The following is a 21,908-nucleotide window of genomic DNA, read 5'->3' on the forward strand; positions in this document are numbered from 1 at the left end:
CATACTACACTTGGATGAATCTCAAACATATTATCATTAAGTGGAAGAAGCCAGACACAAAAGACTATATAACTTTTTATTCCACTTATATGAAAATTTCAGAAATTGTAAATCTGTAGAGGCCAAAAGCAAATCAGTGGTTGCCTGGGCTGGATGTGGGAGTGGGGATTGACTGCATATGAGCCCAAGGGAACTTTGTGCAGTGATGGAAATGTTTTTGCTCTGAATCTTGGTAATGGTTGTACAACTCTCTACATTTGCTAAAAAAATCATTGTTGGGGGCATCAGGCTAGCTCAGTCAGTAGAGCATGCGACTCTTGATCTAAAGGTTGTAAGTTCAAGCCCCACATTGGGTGTAGAGATTACTTAAAACATAAAATATTTTTAAAAAATTAAATGTTTACAACTAGGAAATAGCATTGAATTATATACTTTAAAATGGTAAGTTTTACAGTGTATAAATTATACCTCCATAAAGCTGCTTAAAAAAAGATACGCATTGTATTAGGGTTTAATGAGGGAATTGGAACCAGATGTTATATATCCCTTATATACATCCATATGTATGTATATGTGTATATATGGATTTATTACAAGGAATTAGCTTATGCAATTGTGGGGACTGGTTAAGCAAGTCCAACATCTATAGGGCAGGCTGTCAGGAAGGAAACATCCAGACAGGAGAGAGCAATTATAAACCTAACTGCTTGTTAGAGTCTGACTCAGTGCATGCCTAAACCTTCTCTTTGTAAGGATTTCCACTGATTAAGTCAGACCCACACAGATACTCTCTCTAGTTTAACATCAATTTATTAGGAATTTGAATTGTACTTGCAAAATCTCTTTATTGCAGCACTAGAATAGTGTTTGATTGAATAACTGGGAGAAGATGTGGGTATAATACAAAAGACTGCTATCTTCTCTTAAGTCCACAGCTTTAGTTTAGCTTAAGCAAATGTCAAAAAAAAAATCACATATTTATATAAGTATTTTGTTTTCTACAGGAAGACAGTTTCCTATTACAAGCTACAAGGATATTTAACCTGTTCATTCACTCACCTGAATGTTTTCAGATGACCTGCTGTGTGCCAGACATACAAGTTAGGCTGTACTCTAAAAACAATTCTTTACATTACTAGCACATAAAAGATGCTCAAATATTTGTTGAATGAATATGCCATCAATATACCACCAGGACTTACTCACCCCCCAATTTTATTTATGCACATGATGTTTGTGTAGGCTCTTATCATTTAGATGGAGTATCCATTGTGCAGCCTCAAATAGCAAAGTTTCACCTTTCTATCTCCAAGCATACACGCAAAATCGGCACACTGTAACCTTTTTTATGAAGGATTTCCTGAAAGAAAAGTGCTGTATAAACAAATATCAAATATAGAAACAAACTAACCCATATTGCTGATTATTTACAGTGAAGTCACTGCTAGAAGACTTGATCCTCCTGTGAGAGCGAGTGTGTACATAATCCTATTTTCCAACACATCCAAATTTCCAGTCTTGCAGGTTTCCACAACTTGAAGATCCTGATTCCCTGGACCCGTTCCAAGGGAAGGCAGTTAGGTAAAAAAATCTCATTCACTCACCCTCCATTCGTGATTAATTAGTAACGAACTGAGTAATGAATTATTGTGACAGGTGATCCTAGTCTGTTGCAGCTGAGCATGTGCCCTCTCCAGGCAACCTCTACGCAGTCTCTCCAGCCGCAACCGCGACAGTTTCCATGGCGACAACTTTGTTTGTACGCTACAAGCGACGGCCCAGCTCTTCCGAGCGGTGGGATTCCCAGAGGTTTCACACTTTGTTTTTCCTCTTCCTTTCACCAGAGAAGAAACTAAGTAACTGAACCGTTTGCCTCTCGTCTGCGCAGCTGGGAAGTGGTGAAAAGCAATCAGATAGGTACTTCTTGTCCTCAGCTTTTCTCTTCCCTCTTCTCCCAGAGCCGAAGGTCTCTAACTGGGTGCCGACAGAAATACTCTCTTTTTCAAGGCAGGAATCTGCACATTCTGTGGGCGTTGACGGCAAAAACAGCTGGTATCACAGTTAATTGTTCAATATTTACATGACATTTTAGATTTCTTGTGCGTTAAGTATGCCTGTTGCTTGGCCACCGTATCACTTCCTTGGAAGGAGCAAGACTAAGATAGAATATTGATGTTTAAAAATCTTAATGATGTCAAGCATCAGCTTCTTTGGGAGAGGGATTATACCTGAACAACTGGATTTTTTGGTAGTGGTGTTGGTGGTGGTGGTGGTTTGCATTTTAGAGAACAATTTGAACCCAGGATTTTAGAACTGAAGGGGTATTTAGAGAGTGTCTAATCCAGTTCCTCAATTTCATCCTGGGGGAAACTGAAACCCTAACTGGGAAGTGACTGGATTCATTTCTTCGTAGCAAGTGGGATGTGGAGCTGTAACAGGAATCCCTCCCAGTTACCTCAACTGTCATTCTTTAAACTAACACCAAACTTGGGAGGAAGATCTCAAAAGGTCTGGAATTTTTGGAATTGATATCTAAGATATGCTATGAGTATATCGAGGCTAACATTTACAATAACTGCTTTATAGGCCTTTTCTCCTCAGAGTATAACGTATTTTAATCTTTAGGAGACCAAAATGTCGGATGGAAACAAAGCTGTCATTGCAGCAGAAAAGGAAGCTCTGAACTTGAAGTTGCCTCCTATTGTGCGCCCCCCTGAAAACATAGGTGTTGATACACCAGCACAAAGTAAACTGCTGAATTACAGAAGATATAAGGAGCAGCAGAAGACAATTAATCAGTTAGTGTAAGTAGCATATTGGTAAATAATTCTTTGGAATTCAAGTGAAATGATTAGTGTTCATATTCTCATAAAAAAAACTTTAACTATGTAGGTTGTTAAGGGGCAAATGTTCAGTTAGGGAAACAATTTAAAAAGTAATCACAAAGTTAATGTTATATATCACTATATGTATATATCTTATATGTCACTATATATAGCGACTATATCTATGTATCTAATATATATGTTATACATATATATGTCACTGTATTATAGTTAATATAGTGATTGTGCTAATTACTGCTTATTCTAAGCATTGTTTTTTTATCACTTCACCTGTATTTCTCACAACTACCCTATAAAATAGGTACTATTCTTATCATCTCTAGTTTATAAACGTAGGTCTACTCAATGTTTTAGTTCACTTAGAGAATAAAGAACAAGGTGCCTTAGGAGTTACATATTGTTCTTACTCCAAAACCTTTCATCGTCTTCCATTGTTATGTTGAACTACTTGCAGTTCCAGGAGTATATTATATTTTTCACAGTTTAGTGAAAAAATAAATTTCATAATTGCTCCCTGCAATTTCCTTCACTGGAAAATATTTGTCTGCCTGAATATTTATACTGGTTCTTCAAGGCTTACTTTATGGATCATCTCCTCTGGAAAGCTGTTTCCTAATCCCCTTTGTACAGCTTTAATTTTTATTATGTATTTCTTTTACATCAATTTATTTAGTAGATATTAACTACCAACTGTTACACAGACATTGTGCTTGTTACTAGGGAGACCATAGAGAATACAACAGAAGGGGGTCTTTAAGATGCTTATATTTTAGTGGGAGGAGACATAGTAAACATTTAAAAACAAACAAACAAACAAACAAACAAACAAAAAGTATGTTAACCTTTTAAGTGATGTTGAGCACTGTGAAGATATGAGATTGTGAGATAGAGAGGGAAGGTGTTCTAGGAACATCACAGGAAAGTTCTGTGGAGATGATATTTAAGTAGAAATCTAAAGAATAGGAAGTTTTTTGTTTTTTGGTTAAAAAAATTTTTTTTAACATTTATTTATTATTGAGAGACAGAGAGACTCAGAGTGTGAGCAGGGGAGGGGCAGAGAGAGAGGGAGACACAGAATCTGAAGCAGGCTCCAGGTTCTGAGCTGTCAGCACAGAGCCTGATATGGGGCTCGAACTCACAAATCATGCAAGATCATGACCTGAGCCGAACTCAGCCGCTTAACTGACTGAGTTACCCAGGCGCTCTTAAGAATAGGAAGTTTTTCATTTAAATAAACATGAGAACAGCACTCTAGCAAAGGAGATAGCAAGCATTGAAAGTCCTGGTATATGAATGCTTTCGCATGTCCTGGGAACTGACAAAGGCCAGGGTCACTAGATTATCAGGGGTCTGGGGAAGAGTGATACCAGGTAAAGGTGGAGAGAAAGGTGGGGGCAGATTGTGAAAGGTTTTGTAAGCCATGATAATGAATTCAGATTCCACTTTAAGTACAATGGAAGCCATTGAAATGTTTTAAACTGGGACATGATATGAAATTCACTCTGGCTACTAAGAATAGACTGAAGTGGGGAAAGGGAGAAAGCGAGAGTAGTAGGAAACAAGGAGACCAGGTGGGATGCTTTTGTAGTAGCAGAGATGAGAGCTTACAGTGGTTTGATAAGGCTGGAAACAGGGCAGGAGGAGAGAACTAAATTTGCAGGGGATATGTTTGGATCCAGAATCAGTAGAACTTGCTATTGGATTGACTTTGGTAACAAGGTGGATTTTAGTGTTTATATCTGTAAAGAATCAGAGGTCCAGGAGATTGGGGAGGTAGTTTTTGAAGTTGAGGAGCTTATGTGACATCTAAGGGGAAATATGTTAAGTAGGCAGATGGATATACAAGAGTAAAGATCTAGGCTAAAGATACAAATTTGGGAACCAACAGAATGTAGATAATTGTTAAAGCTATGGGGAATAGTTCAAATCACCTAGAGAGAGCAAACAGAGAGGAGAAGGCCCAGAACTAAGCTTCTAGGATGGAGCTAGAATGTATTATGCTAAGAGAAATAAGCCAATCAGAGAAAGACATACCATATGATTTCACTCATATGTGGAATTTAAGAAACAAAACAGATGAACATATATGAGAAGGGGGAAAAAAAAGGAGGAGTGAGGGAGACAAATCTCAAGAGACTCTTAACAACAGAGAACAAACTGAGGGTTGATGGAGGGAGGTGGGTGGGGGGATGGGTTAGATGGGTGATGGGCACTAAGGAGGGCACTTGTTGGGATGAGCACTGGGTGTTGTATGTAAGTAATGGATCACTAAATTCTATGCCTGAAACTAATATTGCACTGTATGTTAACTAAAAATTAAATAAAAATTAAAAAGAAGGAATTATATTTAAATCTTCAGTGCAGAAGGGTCAATCAGCGAATAGATTGAGGAAGTATGACTTCCTCAAGTACACAATGTATTGTTGTTTCTTAGTCGCTCCTCTCTTCTACTTTCACATGTCTAAGGGCTGAAATCTCTCTTGGAAGTAAATTAAAAAGAAATAAAGTTGGGGTGCCTGGGTGGCTCAGTCGGTTAAGCGTCCGACTTCATCTCAGGTCATGATCTCACAGTCTGTGAGTTCGAGCCCCGCATCAGGCTCTGTGCTGACGGCTCAGAGCCTGGAGCCTGTTTCGGATTCTGTGTCTCCCTCTCTCTCTGACCCTCCCCTGTTCATGCTCTGTCTCTCTCTGTCTCAAAAATAAATAAATGTTAAAAAAAATTTTTTTTAAATAAATTTAAAAAACCATTATTGCACTATATGCTAATTAACTTGGATGTAAATTATAAATAAATAAATACAAATTTCAAAAAAGGGCAGAGATCTCAACAAAAAAGCACAGTGTCTGGCATGTTATTGTTGGTGAACTGAATGAGTGAATAAATGAATTTTTAAAAAATACATATAAAAATATGTATTTTTATTTGAGAGAGAGAGAGCATGAGTGGGGGAGAGGGGCAGAAGGAAAGAGAGAGAGAGAGAAAATCTTAAGTGGGCTCCACACTCAGTGCAGAGCCTGATGCACAGGGCTGGATCCTACCACCCTGGGATCATGACCTGAGCTGAAATCAAGAGTCAGACACTCAACTGCTCCACCAACTGAGCCACCCAGGCACCCTGAATAAATGAATTTTTAAAAGAGGAATGTAACTCTATGCTTTGTATAGACATATAAGTAGTACCTCTCTCATTTGGGTGCTTAATAAAAAAAAATAGTGTCTCAAAATTGCCTTAAGCATAGTGCTTTATTAACACTGACATTAGAATTGCCATTGTTTATTTAGGGAAAATTCATTTGCAATTAAAGTTTTTTATACCAGAAACACTTTTTTTTTTTCCTGGAAAACTGGATTTTGTTTCTTCATCTCTTTCTGCCTCTACCTATTAGGATATAGAGATGAGATTTCCCTGGGTCGAAGATGGGGTGAAGTCTGTTGATAGAGTTCCAGGACTGAGACAGGATGTAAGTTATCTTGGGCAGAACTGGGCCCCTCCTGTGGCCAGTGTCTGGGAACACTTAGCTGAGACAAAATCATTTTATAGCTTTCCAGAGTCCCAGGAATGAGTTACTTCTTCCTTGGCCACTATCTGCATCTTGATTTAGACCAGCCTTTCTCTCCTTCACTGCGCTGTACTCCTTCACTGCATCTCTCACACAGTCTTTTGAAATTATCCAATTTTTGTTTATTTATTTGTTTGTGATTGTCAACATACAAAGCAAAAACAGGCAGGGAATGAAAAGGCTCACTTGTATATTCTTCTCAACTCTTTGTATGTATAGCCAGTAGGAGAAAACACACCCCAGGAAACTGTTGCTATCTTAAAGGATGGCTTTTCTTATATAATGAGCTCAAGGAGGTCAGGCATATATTTGCTGGGGTAATTAGAGTGCAAGTCAGCGAGTGCCAGCTAGCATACCAAAGTATAAGGCAAATTCCTTGAAAGTATGGATCGCTGAGAGCTAGGCTATTCAGGGAAATAATGATGGATGAAAGGAAGTCTGGCTGGCACCTTGATGATTAATAAAGAAAAGAGGAATGAAGTTATCCCAGCCACATTTTCTATTTCATGTGAAAACGCCTTTGGAATTTTAGTTTAGTCAGATTCAGTAAGATTCAACATGGAAATGAAGCTACTCAAAAAAACCAATTCAGGGGTTCCTGGCTGGGTAAGTCGGTAGAGCATGGGACTCTTGATCTTGCAGTCAAGAGTTCAAGTTCCACATTGGGCATAGAGCCTACCTTAAAAAAAAAAAAAGAAAAAAAAAAAGCAAATTCAGTCTTATGCTGCTTTAATAACTGTAGAATTCTAGAATGGTAGAAAATTTTCACTCTGCACTGATCAAACAACATCTGTAGTTCTGGGGTCACGCTTTAAGAGGGATGTTGATAAACCATAACAGCCATAGAAGAGAGAGGAATTTTGAAACTATCCCATCTTTAAAGGAGGCTGATTTGCTTAATGGAGTATAGACTAGCATCACACAGGCTTGGGTTCATACCCTGTCTCTGCAGCTTATTAGCCATGCATGAATTTGGCAAGTTAAATAACTACTTGTCATCATCTTCCTATCTGTAAGATGGAGATAAGAATAGTGCTTTTCTCTTAGAATTTAATGAGAGTTAAAGGAGATCCATGTACTTACAGATCTTAAGCTAATGCCTAAAACATAATAAGCTCACAGTAAGTGGTAACTTTTATTGGTAGTAATAGTTGAAAGAACTGGACGAGTACCATCAAGTTTTCAAGGGCAACAGAAAAAAAAAAATATGACTCTTTGTGTATAGCTCTGGAGAATAAAAGTTACAAGGATACAACTCAATTTAAAAATAAACTAGCTGAGGGGCGCCTGGGTGGCGCAGTCGGTTAAGCGTCCGACTTCAGCCAGGTCACGATCTCGCCGTCCGTGAGTTCGAGCCCCGCGTCGGGCTCTGGGCTGATGGCTCGGAGCCTGGAGCCTGTTTCTGATTCTGTGTCTCCCTCTCTCTCTGCCCATGCTCTCTCTGCCCATGCTCTGTTCATGCTCTGTCTCTCTCTGTCCCAAAAATAAATAAACGTTCAAAAAAAGAAAACATTAAAAAAAAATAAACTAGCTGACAATAAATTGGGCTACCTCAGAAAGTGATGAAAGCCATCTCCCTCACTCATCTCAGGGTACAACTTGATGTTTTTGAGAGTATTCATGTATCAAATAAGGTACTGAATTAGATATACAAGGTTTTTTCCAAATCCACTATTCTGATCATTCCACAGATATTTATTGACTTTGATGGATGTTATCTAAGTGTTGTGCATAGAGCAATGAACAAAACAGACATGGTCCTTGTCTCTCTGGAGCTTACCAATCTATGTTTATGGTTCTGGTGGCCATCTTTTCCTTGAAATTCATTCTGGTTCTCCACTTGCCTCTCTGACCACATCTTTGCCTCCTTCAATCGTGATTTTTTTCTCATTCCTGTCATGCTTGGCATCCTCCAATCTTCTTTCTCGGTCTCTTTTCTTTTCCTTGTATTCTCTGCTTTGGCCATCTTCTCCAGTGTATTAACCTTTACAAACTAGTAGATTTATCTTCCTAAAAATGTTTCCATGCTCAAAAACTCTCAGCAACTCCCATTGTCTATTGAATAAAAAAACCTGCTATTTGAGCCCCTTAATTGGATATTCCAGTCCATTTCTCCAAACTTATCTTCATCTGATCCCATAACCTCTGAGCATATTAGACAACTTTCCACTACTCCCTGTTTTTTCCTTTGATCATTCCCTTACCTTCCTGTTTCTCAGGAGAGTCTTGTGTTTCAGATCCATCTACCCAGGAAAACTACATCTCTACCTGAAATCCTTTCTTTTATTTAAAGCTCATTGTAAATGCTAACTTGTTCATGTAGCCTTTACAGATACCTCCAGGTAGAAGTGAACTTGTCCCCTCCTCTGAACCATCAGAGTCCCATGCCTTTCATGTGGTACCTGTTTTTATCTCCTCACCATTTCAGTTTATAAATTCCTTGAGATTTGTTGTTGTTATATATATTTTTAAAAGATGTCTTTATTTTGAGAGAGAGAGAGAGCGAGAGAGAGCACAAGGGCACTTGAGCAGGAGAGGGGCAGAGAGAGAGGGAGAGAGAAAATCCTAAGCAGGCTCCGTGCTGTCAGCATAGAGCCAGTCATGGGGTTTGAATTCAATTTAAGAACTGGGAAATCATGACCTGAGCCGAAACCAAGAGTCAGATGCTCAACCAGCATCTGACCACTAGCTCACCAGTCAGGTGCTCCTATTGGTGTTATACTTTAATAAAACCTAGTAGAGTGTCTTGCATAATATAAGCATTGAATAAATATTTGGTGACAGATGGATTAGATGATGATATAACTTTATTTAAAGAGGAAATTATATTTTATAGATGATAAATTCCAACATTCAAATTGTTTATTGAGTACTTACTGTGTGCCAAATACTATTCTGGACATTTAGAGACAAGGCAATGAGTAAAACAATCTACAGCATGTAATATGTCAAATAGTGGTAAGTTCTATGAAGCAAGGTGAGGATGAAAGGATTGGATAGTGAAGGAAGTGCTACCTAATATAAGGGGTAAGATCAGGCTTCTCTGACAGAGTGGCATTTGAATAGGCACAATACACATGACGGCCCACTAGACATGAGGATTAACTTAAAATTTGTCCATAAGTTTTTATTGAAAAAAAATTTCATTTTTACTTTTAGTCTCACTCTTTTACAGTATACATGAATACTTTGAAAACTAAGGGTTTGTTTCTTATAGAAAATTCAGAGGCACCTGGGTGACTCAGTAGATTGAGCAACTGACTCTTGATTTTAGCTCAGGTTATGATACCAAGGTTGTGGGATTGTCTCTCCCTGGGTGTGGAGCCTGCTTGAGATTTTCTCTCTCCCTCTCCCTCTTCCCCTCCCTCATGCTCTCTCTCTCAAAAAAACAGAGAGAGAGAGAGAGAGAGGGAGAGAGAGAAAAATTCAGTAAGATAAAGAACTCTTGAATATCTCTTGTTTTTTTAAAAATATAATTTATTGTCAAGTTAGCTAACATACAGTGTATACAGCGTGCTCTTGGTTTCGGAGGTAGATTCCCGTGACTCATCGCTTACATATAACACCCAGTGCTCATCCCAACAAGTGCCCTCCTCAATGCCCATCAACCATTTTCCCCTCTCCCCCGCCCCCCATTGAATATCTCTTCTTTAAGTATAATTGAAAAGATGTTCAAATTGTAATGCTTATTATTATTATCATTATTATTATTATTGAAGTAAACTCTACCCCCCCTTGCAGTTCAAATAATGGCCCCAAGGTCATGAGTGACATGCTCTATCGACTGAGCCAGCCAGACACTCTTAAACTGTAATGTTTTAATATATTCTAATGTTATCTTCAAGAGAGTCAGACATTTTTTAATAGCTAATTATTTTATTATTATTATTTTTTTTAGTAATAGCACCAACAGATGCCATGAATTTATTGAAGGGTTCTATATAAGCAATTGCATTTATTTTTTTAATATAATTTATTGTCAAGTTGGCTAACATACAGTATGTACAGTGTGCTCTTGGTTTTTGGGGTAGATTCCCGTGTTACATACAACACCTAGTGCTCATCCCAACAAGTACCCTCCTCGATGCCCATCACTCATTGTCTTCTCTCCCCCACACACCCATCAACCCTCAGTTTGTTCTCTGTATTTAAGAGTTTCTTAGGGTTTGTTTCCCTCTCTCTCTGTTTGTAACTATTTTTTCCCTTCCCTTCCCCCCATGGTCTTCTGTTAAGTTTCTCAAGATCCACATATGAATGAAAACATATGATATCTGTCTTCCTCTGACTGACTTATTTCATTTAGAATAATACCTTCCAGTTCCATCCACATTGATGCAAATGGCATGATTTCATTCTTTCTCGTTGCCAAGTAGTATTCCATTGTATATATATATAAACCACATCTTCTTTATCCATTCATCAGTTGATGGACATTTAGGCTCTTTCCATAATTTGGCTATTGTTGAAAGCGCTGCTGTAAACATTGGGGTACATGTGCCCCTATGAATCAGCACTCCTGTATCCTCTGGATAAATTCCTAGTAGTGTTATTATTGCTGGGTCGTAGGGTAGTTCTATTTTTAATTTTTTGAGGAACCTCCACACTGTTTTCCGGAGCAGCTACACCAGTTTGCATTCCCACCAATGGTGCAAGAGGGTTCCCATTTCTCCACATCCTCGCCAGCATCTGTTGTTTCCTGAGTTGTTAATTTTAGCTACTCTGACTGGTGTGAGGTGGTACCTCAGTGCAGTTTTGATTTGTATTTCCCTGATGATGAGTGATGTTGAGCATCTTTTCATGTGTCTGTTGGACATCTGGATGTCTTCTTTGGAAAAGTGTCTATTCATGTCTTTTGCCCATTTCTTTACTGGATTATTTGTTTTTCAGGTGTTGAGTTTGGTAAGTTCTCTATAGATTTTGGATACTAAGCCTTTATCCGATGTGTCATTTGTAAATATCATTTCCCATTGCACCAGTTGCCTTTTAGTTTTGTTGTTGATCGTTTCCTTTGCATTGCAGAAGTTGTTATCTTGATGAGGTCCCAATAGTTCATTTTTGCTTTTAATTCCCTTGCCTTTGTAGATGTGTTGAGCAAGAAGTTGCTGTGGCTGAGGTCAAAGAGGTTGTTGCCTGCTTTCTCCTCTAGGGTTATGATGGTTTCCTGTCTCACATTTAGGTATTTCATCCATTTTGAGTTTATTTTTGTGTATGGTGTAAGAAAGTGGTCTAGTGTCATCCTTCTGCATGTTGCTGTCCAGTTCTCCCAACACCATTTGCTAAAGAAACAGTCTTTTTTCCATTGGATAGTCTTTTTTCTGCTTTGTCAAAGATTAGTTGGCCATACTTTTGTGGGTCCACTTCTGGGTTCTCTATTCTATTCCATTGGTCTATGTGTCTGTTTTTGTGCCAATACCATACTGTCTTGATGATTACAGCTTTGTAGTAGAGGCCAAAGTCTGGGATTGTGATGCCTCCCGCTATGGTTTTCTTTTTCAATATTACTTTGGCTATATGGGGTCTTTCGTGGTTCCATACAAATTTTAGGATTGTTTGTTCTAGCTTTGAGGACAACGTCAGTGCAATTTTGATTGGGATTGCATTGGATGTGTAGATAGCTTTGGGTTAGTATTGACATTTTAACAGTATTCTTCCAATCCATGAGCATGGAATGTTTTTCCATTTCTTCGTGTCTTCTTCAATTTCCTTCATAAGTTTTCTATAGTTTTCAGCATACAGATCTTTTCTATCTTTGGTTAGGTTTATTCCTGCATATTTTATGGTTCTTGGTGCAATTGTAAATGGGATTAATTTCTTGATTTCTCTTTCTGTTGCTTCATTATTGGCGTATAGAAATGCAACCGATTTCTGTACATTGATTTTGTACACTGCACCTTTGCTTAATTCATGTATCAGTTCTAGCAGCCTTTTGGGGAAGTCTTGTGGGTTTTCCATGTAGGGTATCATGTTGGAGTCAGACATTTTTTAACTATAAATTTCAGAATTGATGGAGCCAAAAGAAGTTTAGACAGAACACTGGATAAAAGAACACTGCCAACACCAGAGCCAGATTATCCTCTAACTGTAAGTTTATGTTTTCTCTTTAAAAAGTTTGTCCTTATACAATTTTAATTCTTATTTACTTTAAGTCAATCTCAACATAACTAGTATTTTTAAGAGAATAATACGTACATTTAAATCACTTAGAATTTTTTCTCCTTGATTTAATTATGTCTTATTTGTTTGCTTTTGACAGATGACCAGTGAAATTAAAAAGAAAGGAGTGAGTTCAATTTTTTATATTTCTCTTTTTGAAAATGTTCAAAGAAATTATTACAAAGTAGCTCCTTCTAAGACCACCTGCTAATAAGACCCATTCTAGAAGAGAAAAAATATTTAGAAACTGAGATTTTAATTTTCTGTAAAGGAACAAACATGTCATGGATGACAAATATGGGATTTAAGAATTATATTTTTGTTGCCATTTGTTATTTGAGAATTAGTTGTAAATGTTTTAGTTCCTATTTCAAAAAGTGGGAAAAAATTGAAAAATTGCAGTTATAAAGGAAATGCATTTCCCTTTTCATTGTTCTGATATTGATATAATGATGATTACTTATTGAGAATCCAGAGGGTGCTAGACACATGGTAGGTGCTGGATTTTAAAAAATGGCACTGACTGCATGGGTGACAACATGGGCCTGTGGTATAATTGGTGGAAGATGATAACATGTAAAATGTATTTAACAGCAAAGGATATGGAAACTTATGCAGCTGTCTACACAAAAGAGAAATTCATGCAGCATGCTCCCAGATGGGAGTACAGGCTTTCCAAGTCTCTTCAAGTTCCTGTTGGGGATGAAGGGCTCAGGATACCTCCCTGTATTGAGGATCTTTGGGAGAACCTAATTTTATCTACTCTAAGTTTTTTTTCTTTTCTTTTCTTTTCTTTTCTCTCTTCTCTTCTAAATTTCCTTTTCTTTCTTTCTTTCTTTCTTTCTTTCTTTCTTTCTTTCTTTCTCTTTCTTTCTTTCTCTATGGTCTTCTTCCTTCACTTTCTCCCTCCCAAATTTTCTGGAGACTTTGGCTCTGTATTTGCCTCTTTAATAGATACAAGAACTGATACAAAGCATTCATAAATATTTAACATGAGGTTGGGTGAATTGCAGAATGTACCTGTGTGTATGCACTTAGCATTCTCACTCTTTGTCCAGAGTTCTTGCCTTCTAGTGTCTTACAATCTAAAACAGGCAGCTGGGCATGACACAGTCTTTCATTCCTGAACCCACTGCTCTTGGTCATCTGGCATGTAGGAACTCCACCTCTTCATCATTAATGTCACCAGTGACCATGAATTGCCAAATCCAAGGGACATTTTTTTCAATACTGCTTTCACTAGACTTCTCACTGACTTTTCAAAAATGCTTTTACTTTTAAATAATTGGACACATGGATCCATGGAATAAATGGCCTGGAAGTAGACCTATATGAGTACAGCCAGCTAATTTTTGACAAAGTGCAAAAATTAATTCAACAGAAGAAGGATAGTGTTTTCAACAAATGGGGTGGAGCAATTGGACATCCATAAAAAAATAAAACAAATAAACAACAACAAAAAAACCCCCTCAAACCTCAGCCTAAATGTCACACCTTGTACAAAAATTACTAAAATTAGATCATAGATTTAAATGTAAAACATAAAACTAAACACTTTTAGGGGCACCTTTGTGGCTCAGTAGGTTAAGCGTCAGACTTTGGCTCAGGTCATGATCTCATGGTTTGGTTCGTGAGTTCAAGCCCCACATCAGGCTTGCTGCTGTCATGCAACTCTTGATCTCAGGGTTGTGAGTTTAAGCCCCACATTGGGTGTAGAGATCATTTAAATTTAGAAGCAAACCTGGAGCTAAGCAGAGTCTTCAGACTGACACAAAAAGCATAACCCATAAAAGAAAAAAAAACCAATAAATTGTATTTCATCAAAATTAAAAACTATTATTCAGTGAAAACCTTGTTTTTTAAATGTTTATTTATTTATTTTGAGAGAAAGAGAGGGAGTACAAACAGGGGAGGGGCAGAGAGAAAGGGAGAGAGAGAATCCCAAGCAGGCACCAAGCTGTCAGTGCAGAGCCCAATTCTGGGCTCTATCTCATGAACCATGAGATCATGGCCTGAGCTGAAATCAAGAGTTGAATGCTTAACTGACTGAGCCACCCAGGCGCCCCTATTTTTTGTTTTACAATACTGTATTCCTTGGGTACCTGTGTGGCTCAGTCGGTTGAGCATCCCACTTTGGCTCAGGTCATGATTTCAGGGCTCACAGTTTCGAGCCCCGCATTGGGCTCTGAGCTGTCAGCTGGAGGCTGCTTTGGATTCTGTCTGTCTGTCTGTCTGTCTGTCTCTCTCTCTCTCTGCCTCTCCCCCACTCACACTCTGTCTGTCTGTCTCTCTCAAAAATAAATAAACGTTAAAAAAATTAAAAAAACCCACAATACTGTATTCCTATTCAGAGAGTCCCAACAAATTTGGCATATTAAATTCATAGTACACTCTTAAATATTAAAGATAACCTAATTGATTTCTATTGTATATTTAAGATTCTGATGAATCTGCATTTATATGTTATTTTTTTTTAACATTTATTCATTTTTGACATACAGAGAGAGAGAGAGCGAGCATGAGCAGAGGAGGGGCAGAGAGAGAAAGAGAGGGGGACACAGGATCTGTAGCAGGCACCAGGCTCTGAGCTATCAGCACAGAGCCCGATGCAGGGCTCGAACTCACGAACTATGGGATCATGCCCTGAGCTGAAGTAGGATGCTTAACCAACTGAGCCACCCAGGAACCCCAACATTTATATGTATTTTAGTACAGAAAACCTTAAACTCCAACCCTGGTTTGAGTGAAGAGTTAATGACAAGATTAGTTTTCTCAAGTGTAAAATGCAGATTTGGGGTGGGTGGGGAAACACCCTGATAATACTTTAAATTAATCAACTTGATTAATATTCTAAAATATTTAATAATACCTACGCATAATTTATTGCTACTATTTCCTGTCATTTTTGGCTATTTTATCAATTGTGACTTTGTACCTTTGTGCTGGGTGCATATTTACTAATTTTTGACTGTTTAATGGATTAATGCCAAATATTTCAATGTTTGAGTGGATAACGTGGGCATGCCCAGCTTCCCTAGCCCAGGCCTTACTCCCAATTTCCAATTCTTATTCATTTAATAAATATATACTGAGTACTTGAAAAAATGGTTTCTTTGCAGCTCATACTTCCGAGTGTTTTTATTCTGAAAACATGTTATTTTTCAGAATACTTCTATTCCAAAAAAATGTTGTCTTGAAAAGACAGAGCATCGGAGTTACACTGATATACCATTTAGAACATTTAGTTTTTTCTTATTACATTCTCAGTTCAACTATATTTATATGAAGCAATGTGTAGAAAGTAGTCCTATGGTGCCTATTCAGCAGGAATGGCTGGATCACATGTTAATGCTGATACCTGAGTCTTTAAAGGAAGGGAAAGAAAGAGAAAAACTTGTTGAAAGTCTCATAAATGAGGTGTCAAGTGACTTTGAAAAAAGCATGAAGAGATATCTGGGTAAGTAGCATTTCACAAATGCCAAGCTTCTTTTACTTTTGTTTTCCACCCCTTCAATCAAAAGTAGAAATATGAATAATGAATAATTTATATATTTAGCTGTATGTATTTCTTACATACTATTTTTATTTAAAGCTTTTATTTTGAGCTTATAATCTAGTCAAAATCTTTGTAATTTAAGGGAACTTTGTATAATTTTTTTTTCCTGTGCTTATTAGCTAAGGGCTTTTTCATTTTTCTCTTTGTCTTTATGGTTGTAGTTACACTGTTTACCGGATTGTAAAAAAAAAAAAATAAGTGTTAGTGTATTTAGAGAAATTTATTAGGGATTTAATATTGGAAATTTTTATTGGCATAAGTTTTTTTTAATGTTTATTTATTTTGTGAGAGAAAGAGAGAGAGAGAGAGAGCGCACAAGCAGGGGAGGGGCAGAGAGAGATAGAGAGAGAGAGGGAGAATCTCAAGCAGGCCCCATGCTGTCAGCACAGAGACCGATGCATAGCTCGATCTCAGGAACCATGAGGACATGGCCTCAGCCAAAATCAAGAGTCCGATGCTCAACTGACCAAGCCACCCAGGAACCCCTGGAATAAATTCTCTTAAGTGGCCTTTGAGTAGATAGAATGCAAAAAGCTGAAACTTAAAGCTTTACTGTATCTGAATTCACCCCTAAAGTAACACCTAAATAGTACCAACAACTTGATTTTTTTTCAAATAAATGATTTTTTTTCTCATACTCACTTTAATGCTCAATAAGCTATATTATCCAATAAGAAAAGTTAGAAAGTTTGAGTAGGACTTGTGAGAGTTTTCAAGAAATATTAATACATGTATGTATTTTAGTGAGGAGTGTTCTCGTGAAACCTCCGGTTAAATGGCTGGAAGATGAAGGAGGCCCTTTACCTGAATCCCCTGTGTGAGTAAATTATTTTAAAAACAGTATTGCATCTAGGTTAAAAAAATTTTTTTTTAATGTTTTTATTTATTTTTGAGACAGAGAGAGACAGAGCATGAGCAGGGGAGGGGCAGAGAGAGAGGGAGACACAGAATCCGAAGCAGGCTCCAGGCTGTGAGCTGTCAGCACAGACCCTGACTCAGGGCTTGAACTCACGGACTGTGAGATCATGACCTGAGCTGAAGTCGGACGCTCAACCGACTGCACCACCCAGATGCCCCTGCATCTAGGTTTTGATAACAGGTTGAAAATAAGCTGATCTAACATTAAGTCTAGAATTGTGAAGCTATTTTGAATACATCTGAAGAATAGCACTACTGCGGTGTATCCTTGCTCTGAACTTGTCTATTTGTTGCTTACACAATCAGGGGAATCTTTAAGGATGTATAGGTCAACTTGGCCTTAAGTAACCTCTGGTGTATACCAGACAGATTTCTTCCTCTCTTCCCAGTCCTAAGTTCGTTTATCCATACCCAGGGTAACTGAGCCAGAGCACAGTGGAAGTTAGCAGGGTACCTGGCCCATCAGTCTGTCCTCTCTGAAGATAATGCACTTTCTCTCTCACTCTCTCTCTGTCTTTTTAATGTTTATTTATTTATTTTGAGAGAGAGAGAGAGAGAGAGAGAGAGCGAGAGCGCAAGCCGCATGTGAGCAGGGGAGGGGCAGGGAGAGAGGGAGAGAGAATTCCAAGCAGGCTCCCTGTGGTCAGCAGAGAACCTGACTCGGGCCTCAATCCCACGAATGGTGAGATAATGACCTAAGCTGAAATCAAGAGTTGGGCGCCTAACCTACTGAGCCACCCAGGTGTGCCGATAATACACTTTCAAGATCTTGATGCCTTTTTATTACATGCATGAAGCTTTGATCGCTGACCACATTTCCCAGTCTTCTTCTCGCTTTAATATTAATTCCATGTCATAACTATTGTTTCCTAAAAGTTAGAGTATATTGTTTGAATTCTGCTTGATATGGTGTTTTGCTTTTCCAGAGGACTGGATTATTCTAAGCCTTGGCATTCTAGCTATGTGCAGACAAGAAGTCAAATATTAGCTAATTTGCACATTGTTCATCCAACTATGAAAATATTACTGGACCTTGGTTATACGACATTTTCCAATACGATTTTGCTAGATTTAACAGGAATTAGGTAAAAATCTCATATTTATTAACTAACATTTAAGATTTGAATATCTCATGCTTGAATCTTTATATTTTGACTGTAGACATCTTAAACTGATGAATCTTGAGAACTTTTCTTTAGATTAAAATTTTCTTACTTTTTTCAACAATTATGTATTAGGACCAATATTTATCATTTGCTTTAAATCATTTTTATACTTCTCATAAATAGAGCTAAAGGGCCAATTGATTGTGAATCACTAAAAAATGATCTGTCAATACAAGCTAGAAAGGCAGAAGAGAAGATAATGAACACATGGTATCCAAAGGTCATAAATCTTTTCACAAAGAAGGAGGCTCTAGAAGGCATCAGACCTGAAAAATGGGATGCATTTTATAACTGTGTTTCTACACTTATGTCAAATCAGGTAAATATATTTTATATATCTTAAATGATAATGCTATTATAATTAGTTTATTATTTTATTATATTTTAAGTTTTTATTTAAATTCTAGTTGGTTAACATACAATGTAATATTTAGTTTCAGGTGTATAGTATAGTGATTCAACACTTCCATATAACACCCGGTGCTCATCACAAGTACATTCCTTAATCCACATCACCTATTTCACCCATCCCCCACCCACATCCCCTCTACTAACCATCATTTCTCTATAGTTAAGAGACTGTTTTTTGGTTTGCCTCTCTGTCTCTATATTTTTTCCCCCTTTACTCATTTGTTTTGTTTCTTAAATTCCACATATGAGTGAAGTCATATGGTATCTGTCTTTCTCTGACTTACTTCACTTAGCATAATACTCTCTTGCTCCATCCATGTCATTGCAAATGGCAAGATTCATTCTCTTTTTTATGGCTGAATAATATTCCATTGCATGTCTATATACCATATCTTCTTTATCCATTCATCTATCATGTCTATATACCATATCTTCTTTATCCATTCATCTATCTGTGGACACTTGGGCTGCTTCCATAATTTGGCTATTGTACATAATGGTGCTATAAACTTTGGGGTGCATGTAACATTTGGAATTAGTAATTTTGTATTCTTTGGGTAAATACCTAGTAGTGCGATTGCCTAATTGTAGGGTAGTTCTATTTTTAACTTTTTAAAATTTTTATTTATTTATTTTATTGTTAACTTTTTGAGGAACCTCCATACTGTTTTCTAGAGTGGCTGCTCCAGTTTATATTGCCATCAACAATGCAAGAAAGTTCCCCTTTCTCCACATCCTCCCCAACACCTGTTGTTTCTTGTGTTTTTGATTTTAGCCATTCTGACAGGTGGGAGATGGCATCTCATCGTGGTTTTGATTTGTGTTTCCCTGATGATGAGTGATGTTGAACATCTTTTCATGTGGCTGTTAGCCATCTGTGTATCTACTTTGGAAAAATGTCTATTTATGTCTTCTGCCCATTTCTTAATTGGATTATTCATTTTTTGGGTGCTAAATTTAAAACTGATGTTTTATTTTATTATTTTTTTAAGTATTTATTTCATTTTTGAGGGAAAGAGAGCACATAAGCGGGGAAGGGGCAGAGAGAGAAAGGGAGACAGAGAATCAAGCAGACTCCAGGCTCTGAGCTGTCAGTGTAGAGCCCGGCATGGGGCTCAAACTCACGAATTGTGAGATCATGACTTAAGGGGAAGTCAGATGCTTAACCAACTGAGCCACCCAGGTGCCCTTTAGTTTATTATTTTAAATAAAATTCTATTCAGACATAGTGCTAGGTAGTTATTTTGAAATAAGAAAAACATTTTTATCATAATTTTATTTAAATATGTTTAGCATAAAAATGCTTCATTTCTGAAGTAAGATCTGAAGCAGTCTAAAATGAAAGGAAATTCTAGAAGTATGTGTCAGTATTATGAGTGATAACTGGGCTCATGCTTAAAAGCTATCAACTAATTATCTATAGCTTTATTGGAGAATATTAACAAAAAGGACTATCCCAGTAAACATTTTTTTGAACATATGAAATTTCAAGTTGATTGATTCTCATGTTTTTCTTAGTAAAATCTTGGTTTGAAATTGAATTGATCATCTTTTTTACAGTATTTATTTATTTATTTATTTATTTATTTATTTATTTATTTTGAGAGAAAGAGAGAGAGAGAGAGAGAGAGAGAGAGAGAGAGAGAGTGTGTGTGTGTGTGTGTGAGCGGGGCTGGGGCAGAGAGAGGGGGAGAGAGAATCCTAAGCAGGTTCCATGCTGTCAGCACAGAGCCTGATTTGGGGGTTGATCTCACCACTGCAAGATCATGATCTGAGCTGATATCAAGAGTCAGATGCTTAACTGACTGGGCCACCCAGGTGCCCCTTGAATTGATCATCTTTAAAGAGAACATTAATTCTCTCCTCAAATTTTTACTATTATAGAAATACAGTTCTACAAAAACAGTTCTGAATAAAACCTTTCCCTTTTGTAAAATATCCCCAAAGATTCCATGAATTTTGCAATGTATACTATTTAAAAGAAATTTTTATTTATTTTGAGAGAGAGAGCACACCAGTGAGAGAGGGGCAGAGAGAGAATCCCAAGCAGGCTCCACACTCAGAGCAGAGCCCGATTTAAGGCTCCATCCCAGGGGCGCCTGGGTGGCTCAGTTGGTTAATCGACCGACTTCAGCTCAGGTCACAATCTCGCGGTCCGTGAGTTCGAGCCCCGCATCAGGCTCTGGGCTGATGGCTCAGAGCCTGGAGCCTGCTTCCGATTCTGTGTCTCCCTCTCTCTCTGCCCCTCCCCCATTCATGCTCTGTCTCTCTCTGTCTCAAAAATAAATAAACATTAAAAAAAAAAAAGGCTCCATCCCAGAACCATGAGATCATGACCATGACCTGAGCCAAAATCAAGAGTCAGACGCTTAACTGACTGAGCCATCCAGGTGCCCTGCAACACATCCTTAAAAGGACACATTTAATATCTAGTATATAACTCTGTAATTCATATACATGATGTACTTTCTATCTTTATCCTTTTAAGAGGACTATGATTATTTGATAAGAAATAGAGATGAGGAACATTTTGAAGATCATTATATTTATCCCCTTGGCTAAATTTCAAATAGTTGATTCTACATAAGAATGCATTATTCATAGTTTGGTAACTTATTGTGCACATTTAAAAAAAATTTTTAATGTTTATTTATTTTTAAGAGAGAGAGAGAGAGAGAGAGCAAACAGTAGAGGGGCAGAGAGGGAGGGAGACACAGAATCTGAAGCAGGCTCCAGGCTCAAAGCTGTCAGCACAGAGCCCAACACAGGGCTTGAACTCATGAGCTGTGAGATCATGACCTGTTCTGAAGTCCGGTGCCACCCAGGTTCCCCTTATTGTGCATGTTTCTAATGTCCAGTGGCTTCACCCTCACCTGGTGATTTGCTGGAAATCCAACTCTCCAGGTTGGGGAGAAGCCCTAATTTGTAGTGTTTGCCAATTTCCTGGTGGAAATATTCCCACAGTGTAATTTTCAAGCATCCAAGGGTTTAGTAACTGGCTCACAAAATTCTTGAATATTTAACTATCAACCTTAGCAGCTTGCTTTAGCATACTAACTGTCCCTCACCTCACGTGCATGTCACCCCATGGCACCCTCATTCTCAGGTGTCGGGCCTCTCCTCCCCTTAATCTTCACTTTGTTTAGTTTTTCTGGAATGTTTTCTGTACCATGGAAAGAATTACTGAAGAATGTGGAAGATTCTGAGTTGCCATTTTAGGATTGTTGCTAGTCTATAAAAAAAAAATCAAAGTTTGCATATATCATTCTACTTGTTTTAGACTACACTTAGTAAGAA

General features: G+C 37.7%; 1 protein-coding gene across 6 annotated transcripts in view; it reads left to right on the forward strand.

Moving 5' to 3' along the window:
- The first annotated feature begins 411 nt into the window (after window positions 1-411).
- Window positions 412-21,908, forward strand: part of DNAH12 (dynein axonemal heavy chain 12) — a 218,839-nt gene continuing 197,342 nt past the window's right edge. For 4 of the 6 annotated variants that reach the window (XM_040454701.1, XM_040454703.1, XM_040454706.1 and 1 more), the window contains exons 1-8: window positions 412-1,917; window positions 2,626-2,804; window positions 12,407-12,488; window positions 12,661-12,687; window positions 15,828-16,017; window positions 16,861-16,933; window positions 17,961-18,119; window positions 18,324-18,519. In XM_040454701.1, the coding sequence (XP_040310635.1) occupies window positions 2,635-2,804; window positions 12,407-12,488; window positions 12,661-12,687; window positions 15,828-16,017; window positions 16,861-16,933; window positions 17,961-18,119; window positions 18,324-18,519 (897 nt within the window). In that variant the 5' untranslated portion in view covers window positions 412-1,917; window positions 2,626-2,634. Of the gene's footprint in view, window positions 1,918-2,339; window positions 2,805-6,109; window positions 6,309-12,406; window positions 12,489-12,660; window positions 12,688-15,827; window positions 16,018-16,860; window positions 16,934-17,960; window positions 18,120-18,323; window positions 18,520-21,908 lie in introns of those variants that run through there. The other 2 variants (XM_040454702.1, XM_040454704.1) reach the window with 2 other exon arrangements.

The sequence above is a fragment of the Herpailurus yagouaroundi genome, unplaced genomic scaffold (genome assembly GCF_014898765.1).
Source record: "Herpailurus yagouaroundi ecotype Mexico unplaced genomic scaffold, PumYag 213, whole genome shotgun sequence".
In the NCBI taxonomy this organism is placed as follows: domain Eukaryota; kingdom Metazoa; phylum Chordata; class Mammalia; order Carnivora; family Felidae; genus Herpailurus; species Herpailurus yagouaroundi.